We start from the raw sequence: 7515 nt of genomic DNA, 5'->3' as shown, positions 1-7515 counted from the left end.
AGTGCTTATGTTTCAGCCTTTTCTGCTTTGCTATTTATTAAATAGACATACAAAAGGTGATATGCACGATGTCATTATATAAATGCAAAGGCATTGGAGAAATAGGGCAAACTCTGGTAATATCATTCACAACGTTAAAAACACATATTTACTAATATTTCACTAAATATTTATTTAATTAAAAATATCGTGTGAAAATGTTATGACATTGTCAGCAATTTTACATTAGGAATGTTTTTAAAAATGTGAAAGTTATTAAACTAAACCATTCGTAAAACAAGTACAGCAGTTAATCTTTGTGCCCCGATGTCTTTTTGCACACTTTGGCAAAACTGCATCTTGAAATCTGGTTTGTATCACATTGTAACTCAATGTTTTGTACTGTATTTCTAAAGCCTTGACCAGACTGTTTTTCTCATATTTGTCTGCTACAAATGAAAATGAAATTCAGATGAAAAGCTTGCATGTAATATGAAAGCGGAAGCATGAAAATCTGCTGAAGATTATTCCAGTTTTGTCTGTTGACTTCCATTAACTTGACTGCTAATCAAACCACAGGCCAGATGTTTGTAATGAGTCCATGAATGACTCTTTTTAAGTGGACCGTTTCCTTTTTATCTTGCAGTGATGATGATGTAACGATAGACAATATGCACAGATTCTGTATTTATTTATTGTCCCAAGAAAAATAATTTATCAAATTTTATGTTAATATTGAAATTATCAATAATGCTCAGATATGCTTATATATATATATACACACACACTGGTGTGAAAAAGTGTTGGCCCCCTCCCTGATTTCTTGTTTTTTTGCATGTTTGTCACACTTTAATGTTTCAGATCATCAAACAAATTTAAATATTAGTCAAAGATAACACAACATGCAGTTAAAAACCTTCATTTAAAAACTGCATGTTGTGTTCCCTTGTGTTATCTTTGACTAATATTTAAATTTGTTTGATGATCTGAAACATTAAAGTGTGACAAACATGCAAAAAAATAAGAAATCAGGAAGGGGGCCAACACTTTTTAACACCACTGTGTATATATCTATATATATATATATATATATCTTATAAGTAAGTTAAAGCTTTTATTCAGCAATGAAGCATTAAATTATTTAAAATGGTCAGTAATACATAATGTTACAAAACACAAATAAATGCTGTTCTTTTGAACTTTTTATTCATCAAAGAATCTTAAAAAGAAAAATGTATCACAATTTCCACAAAAATATTAAGCAGCAAAAACTGTTTTCATCCATAATAATAAGACCATTATTAATAGGCTAACTGAGCACCAATAATGACGGAGCATCAAATCAGCATATTAGAATGATTTCTGAGTCTGAAAACTCATCTTTACAATCACAGGAATACATTACATTTGAAATAGCCTAGAAAGAAGTTACGTTTCACATTATTAGGCCTACTCTTTTTACTGTAGCTTATGTTTTGATCAAATAAGCGCGTGTAAGTTCAAAAACATAAAAATATGAATTATTCCAAACTTTTTTTTTTAATTTATTAATTTTTTTAATTAAACATTTATTCAGAAATACAAGTGTGACAAAAGAGCCAGGGGTTCAAGGATGACCAAACAATATACAGCAATTACAAATCAAAAGAGAAAGAGTAGACAAATAAATAAATAAGCACATGAGAAAAAATAAGATAAATTAAATAAACAAAAAACATACTCTTCCCTCAAAACACAAAATAATTATCAGATGAAAATGATTAAAAAAAACACCAAAAAGTGAGCATACATTCAAAGTTTTAGTGGCCTTTTTGTTACAGGAGGTAGATACAGATTTAATATAAATTGTAATATCTTCTTGAAAGTATGGCTGGACAATAATTCAATATCAATATGTATCACGATATAATTCTTTTCAATAACGGTGTTCAATAACACATTTTCGATATACATTACCAGTTTCCCATACATTGATTTATTCCTCTAGTCTTCAGTGTCACATGATCCTTCAGAAATCATTATAATATGCAGATTTGCTGATTATCAATATACAGTTGAGTATTTTTTTATTTCAGGATTCTTTGATGAACAGAAAGATCCAAAGATCAGCATTTATCTGAAATAAAAAGCTTTTGTAACATTATACACTATACCTTTCAAAAGCTTGGAGTCAGTATGATTTCTTTCTTTCTTTTTTTGTTTTGGAAAGAAATTATAGAAATGAATACTTTTATTCAGCAAGGATGCTTTAAATTGATCAAAAGTGATGATAAAGATGTTTATAATGTTACAAAAGATTTCTATTTCAGATAAGTGCGGTTCTTCTGAACTATCTATCCATCAAAGAAACCTGAAAAAATTCTACTCGGCTGTTTTCAACATCATAATAAATGATTTTTGAGCAGCAAATCAGAATATCAGAATGATTTCTGAAGGATCGTGTGACTGGAGTAATGATGCTAAAAATATAGCTTTGAAATCACATGAATAAATGATATTTTAAAATATTTCCAAATAGAAAAGAGTTATTTTAAATAGTAAAATTATTTCAAAATGTTACTGTTTTTGCTGTATTTTGGATCAAATAAATGCAGGCTTGGGGAGCAGAAGATAATTCTTTAAAAACAATACAAATCTTACTGTTCAAAAACTTTTGACTGGTATGTTAGAAGATATTAATAATTAACCCTTTAACTGTCACTCACATTTTTTTGGAACATAGGAAGTGCACTATCCAAACTAAAAATGTTTCGTATGTTGGTGTGAAACCCTCTTAAACTAGAATACTTTATGAATTCTGCCCTTTAAGCTGAAATTCAAATATCACATTTTCGGTATGGCATATTAATATCAAGTAAACTTCACATCATAAAACCGTGTAGCCTACCGTTCAGACGATAGGACGTGATGCTTCAGTAGAAACAGGGACGCTCCGGAGTTTCTGACAATTAGTGTCAATTATAATGACTCATTCAGAAGTTTGATCCATTAAAGATGCTCCTTTGAACTTTCTATGCAGCAAAGAAAACTGAAAAAAAATATATATCAAGGTTTCACAACGCTGATAATAATCAGAAGTGTTTCTCGAGCAGCAAATCATCAGACTGCGGTGACAACTCTGATGAAGAAACCTGTGGTGAGATGCTCTAAGCCTCATTAAACAATGTATGACTGTCAGTGCATTAGATCAACCTGTGACTTTTTGTAGGACCAGTTGTTTAAAATAAATGCAAGAAGAGGCACAGCCTCTAATTATCTGGGCCCTACCAAAAGGGAAATGGGGCAACTAGGGCTGTGCAAAAAATCGAATGTGATTTTCATGCGCATCTCGTCAGTGTAGTAACTCTCGTCAGTTTCATGCGCAACTATGGCTCTGTGTAGTAAATGCTGCTCCATCTGAAAGCATGTGCTGGAGATTTACTACTAATCACAGGAGCGACTTTACTGACGAGATGCGCATGAAAATCGCTTTCGGTTTTTTTGCACAGCCCTAGGGGCAACCTGTTCATAAATGCAAAATGGGAAAGATTCAGATAAATGTATTAAAATTTCACATTGTTAGACATTGCATTTATGATTGTGCATGTAAATGCTTTTATTGTCCTGGTTCCATGTATAGCAAACTCTAGGAAGTCTCCTAGTTGATACTAAAAAAACATTTCAATTGTATATATGACCTAAACCAAAAATTGGGGGTGGAAACCATGTGTCCTGTTGCACTCGCATATTCTGTATACTGTAAGCATCCATTGCAGAATTCGATTTACACACAACATTCATCAACGTATTTCTGTTGCTGTTTAGAATATCTCACAGCCTTTTTTATTGATGATGTCTAAGAGTCCTGTTATATTTGCCTGTTCATGTTTATAGGTTCCTGTGGGAAGATGAACATCCGCTGTCCTGATGGCACATGTCTAACCCCGAGACAGAGGTGTGATGGAGTTGCTCAGTGCTCAGATAAGAGAGATGAGCCTCTCACATGTGGTACATTTAAGACCCTCATTTTTATATATTTATTTTTTGCTGTAATTTGCTTTGAAGTGTGTTTGACTGATCATGTAGCATATCTCAGACAACATTTCATAAAACAAGTTGACCAAATAAGCCAGGCTTATTTCAGTTAGTCTGACTTATTTTGAGCCAAATCAACTGACAATACGTCAGACTAACTGAAATAAACCTGGTTATTTTGGTCAACTTGTTTTATGAAAGAGGCCCGAGGTTAGCTTGATTGTTTATTTATTTGCGTTTCATCCTTATGTGACCTAGGTAAAAGTTGTCATAATGGGAATGGTGGCTGTAGTCATACTTGCTTTGACCAGCTTTGGGGGGCTTTGTGCACTTGTCCCACTGGAATGACCCTTTCTGCAAATGGACTTGATTGTGAAGGTACAGTAGCTGCACTTTTGCCTCCAAGCAGACTATTTTTGGAACTGTGCACTACCATACTAGTCATATCATTTCTGCAATATGCAGCATATACTGTTCACAATGCTAGGTAATACTGCTTACGATACTGTATCCCACAACGGAATGTGTTTTTAATGTCTCTTTCTTGACATTTGATTGAGCCAGCGCTCAAGATCAAAAAATGAAACAACCATACTTGTTTCTAAGGTAGACAAATTCTGCACCATCAGCTTGATACAAATTATGAATTTTCCATAGAATATATATAAAAAAAAAATTCACTTTGACATTTGTGTAACAAAATAAAAGGCAGTTTCATTTGGAAAATTATAATGACACATTTAAGGTTTCGTTTTGAAAATGTGAAAACCCCATATGCTGTACTACATATGAATATGCATCATTGAATTTGGCATATTGTTACATAATAATAATTACTTTTAGGGGTGTATAATTTTAATGTTAAGGAAGGATACAATATATAATGTGTAGTCTATATACTATTAGTTCTAAACATACTCCTAGTATCAACAAATGTTAATTTTCCACTTGGTCTCAATAGTAGTCCAAATATAGTGCAGTGTTTTCAGTTTGACTTAAGTATTGTTGGCTCCTTTATTCTAGATGTCAATGAGTGTGCCCAGTCTTTCGGACCTTGCATGCACTTGTGCACAAATACACCCGGGTCTTTTCGGTGTCTGTACCAGAATGGTTTCAAACCTCTTGGCAACGGTTCTTGTGAAGCTCAAGGTAACTTATGGCATGTATTTTCAGATTTTACTATTAATATCAAGTATACACATAACCAGTAACATCAAACTGTTTTACAAGGAGCCGTGACAAAGATATTGACCACCAGGAAGGGGCTGATTGGGTTAGTGAATGTGAAGACCAGAGTCTATGAGCCGCTCTTTGCAAGTGAGAGCGACCCTATAGCCATGACCTACAATATCCAAAGAAGCTTAATCTACTGGGCTGATAAAGATGGGAATATCTACCAGGCTTTGAACCGGAAGAGCACGATTCTTTATTCAGGTCAGTTGAGTGCTACGTCCATGCAAAACTGCCTAAATATGTTGGCCTACACCAAAACCTTATGCATTTTTATTTCTCACCTTATTAGGGCAGTCTGGTTTGCACAGTCTAGCCATCGACTGGCTTACTGGACAACTGTACTGGACGAGTGTTACCCAGAAAGCCATCTACACCGGTGCAGCTGATGGCAGTGATGTAGGCACGGTCATGTCCAAAGAAATGGACCCGAGAGATATGGTCCTCAGCCCAACTGAGAGGTACAAACTGCTTTTTACTGTATTAGCACAGATTTGAGGAGCACAGTTATATGTTTGTTTTTTTCCCCCTGTAGTTTCATATTTTGGATTAATAAAGGAACAAATGACAAGCTAACCATTGAGAGGGTGGAAATGGATGGTTTAAATCGGACTACACTGGTTTTCATTACTGCACAGCTACCGAGAAGTCTTACAATGGATGTGGCAGCGCGCCGGCTGTATTGGATCAGTGTTTACAAAGCGGTGTGTTGTGTTTGGTCAAAAACCTGAATTTATTGATTGTGTGTTTATATTGAGTTTTTTTTAATTGATATTCCAGTCAATTGAGAGCATCAGGACAGACGGCACTGGACGGCATACCTTCTGGGATTTCTTTCAAGGACGTCCTGCTCAGACCCTGGCCGTGTTTAATGGCTGGTTTTATTTGGCCGATGAGAAAAAACTCTGGCAGGCTCCTCAAAATATGTCTTCTGACACACTAAATGGCTTCATCTTAAAAGCCTCGCTTCCTGTCTTGAGCATCTACCATGTGCTTCAGCAGCCCCAAGGTGAATTATTTTTTGCAAATTTGATCATATTGGTTACACCACATCATTGGCTCCGAGCTTTATTGTGTTTTTGGATGTAGGGTTTGCACCATGTAAAGACTCCGGCTGCCAGCTGTGTTTGCCCTCCAAGAAAAGTGCTGCTGGGTTCACCTGTCTGTGTCCTGAGGGAGCGCTGCCCATGTCTTGGGGATCTTGTGAAAGTGTGGTGTTTGTTTAGCATCCAATATTTAGCATTTTAGTTAAAAATGAGTTGCCTCTTGATAATGTTCATCTCTTCTCATTGTCAGATTTTAAGGTTGCCTATGCAACAGCCACGGTCATATACAGCTTGGAGTTTGCAGGAGAGACTCCTGTGAAAACTGAACTCTTTACTTCACATGAAGACATCCAGTCCTTTGACATGTACTGGCGGAGAGGATGCGTGGTTTGGTCTAATGGGACGGGCCATGTGAAGACTAACATCCAGTCTCAGGACTTGTCTGAATACATTCTGACTTTAAAACCTGGTATGTTGTTAGTATTTCAACTAAAACCTTGAAACATGCTCTACTCAAGTACATGAGCACTGATGCCTCTGGGTCAAAATGTCACTGCCGTTAAGCTTCGGGCGTCCCGTGTTCGAGTCCTGGCTCGCGGACCTTTCCCAATCCCACCCCCCCCTCTCTCTCCCACTTTGCTTCCTGTCTCACTACCATCCTATCAATAAAAGGCAAAAAAAATAATAATTGTCTTTTGATCTTTCAAGCTGTTTCATGGCACTCAGCGGGTGTTGCATGCTTCAGTCCAAAATAAGTTAAATAAAAAGCGCCCCTCCATAAAAATTAAAAAAAAAAGTATCTCACACAACTCCGGGGGGTGAACAAAGATCTCACACAACTCCGGGGGGCGAACAAAGGCCTCCTGCAGCGGATCGATGCGTTTTTGTACGAAAAATATCCATATTCAAAACGTAATAATCACTTTAATGTAGCTTGCGCTAGCAGTTCCGGGCGGATGACCCCTGAGGTCAGTGCTGCGCATGCGCCGGTGAGTCGTTTTGTACTTCTAATAAGTGACCGTTGATTTGTCTTGATCTCTCCCCTGCGCTTCCACGTTCGTCACTTCTGAGCGGTGCATGCGCAAAGCCGACCTCATACGTCATCTGCCCGGAACTGCTTCCGAGTACAACTGATGGCGCAAGCTACATTTAAAGTGATTATTACATTTTGAATATGGATATTTTTCTTACAAAAAAAATGCATCGATTCGCTACAGAAGGCTTTTGTTCACCCCCCAGAGCCGCG

General features: G+C 36.3%; 1 protein-coding gene across 1 annotated transcript in view; it reads left to right on the top strand.

Moving 5' to 3' along the window:
• The first annotated feature begins 2942 nt into the window (after positions 1-2942).
• Positions 2943-7515, top strand: part of LOC107558672 (low-density lipoprotein receptor-related protein 1B-like) — a 33496-nt gene continuing 28923 nt past the window's right edge. The window contains exons 1-11 of the mRNA XM_016242329.1: positions 2943-2957; positions 3058-3115; positions 3853-3966; positions 4252-4371; positions 5017-5142; positions 5224-5427; positions 5516-5684; positions 5759-5927; positions 6004-6232; positions 6313-6432; positions 6520-6738. Coding sequence (XP_016097815.1) covers positions 2943-2957; positions 3058-3115; positions 3853-3966; positions 4252-4371; positions 5017-5142; positions 5224-5427; positions 5516-5684; positions 5759-5927; positions 6004-6232; positions 6313-6432; positions 6520-6738 — 1543 coding nt within the window. The remainder of the gene's footprint in view (positions 2958-3057; positions 3116-3852; positions 3967-4251; positions 4372-5016; positions 5143-5223; positions 5428-5515; positions 5685-5758; positions 5928-6003; positions 6233-6312; positions 6433-6519; positions 6739-7515) is intronic.

Source organism: Sinocyclocheilus grahami, unplaced genomic scaffold (assembly GCF_001515645.1).
Source record: "Sinocyclocheilus grahami isolate Dianchi unplaced genomic scaffold, SAMN03320097.WGS_v1.1 scaffold655.1, whole genome shotgun sequence".
NCBI classification, from domain to species: domain Eukaryota; kingdom Metazoa; phylum Chordata; class Actinopteri; order Cypriniformes; family Cyprinidae; genus Sinocyclocheilus; species Sinocyclocheilus grahami.
This window is presented reverse-complemented; position numbering and strand designations above follow the sequence as displayed.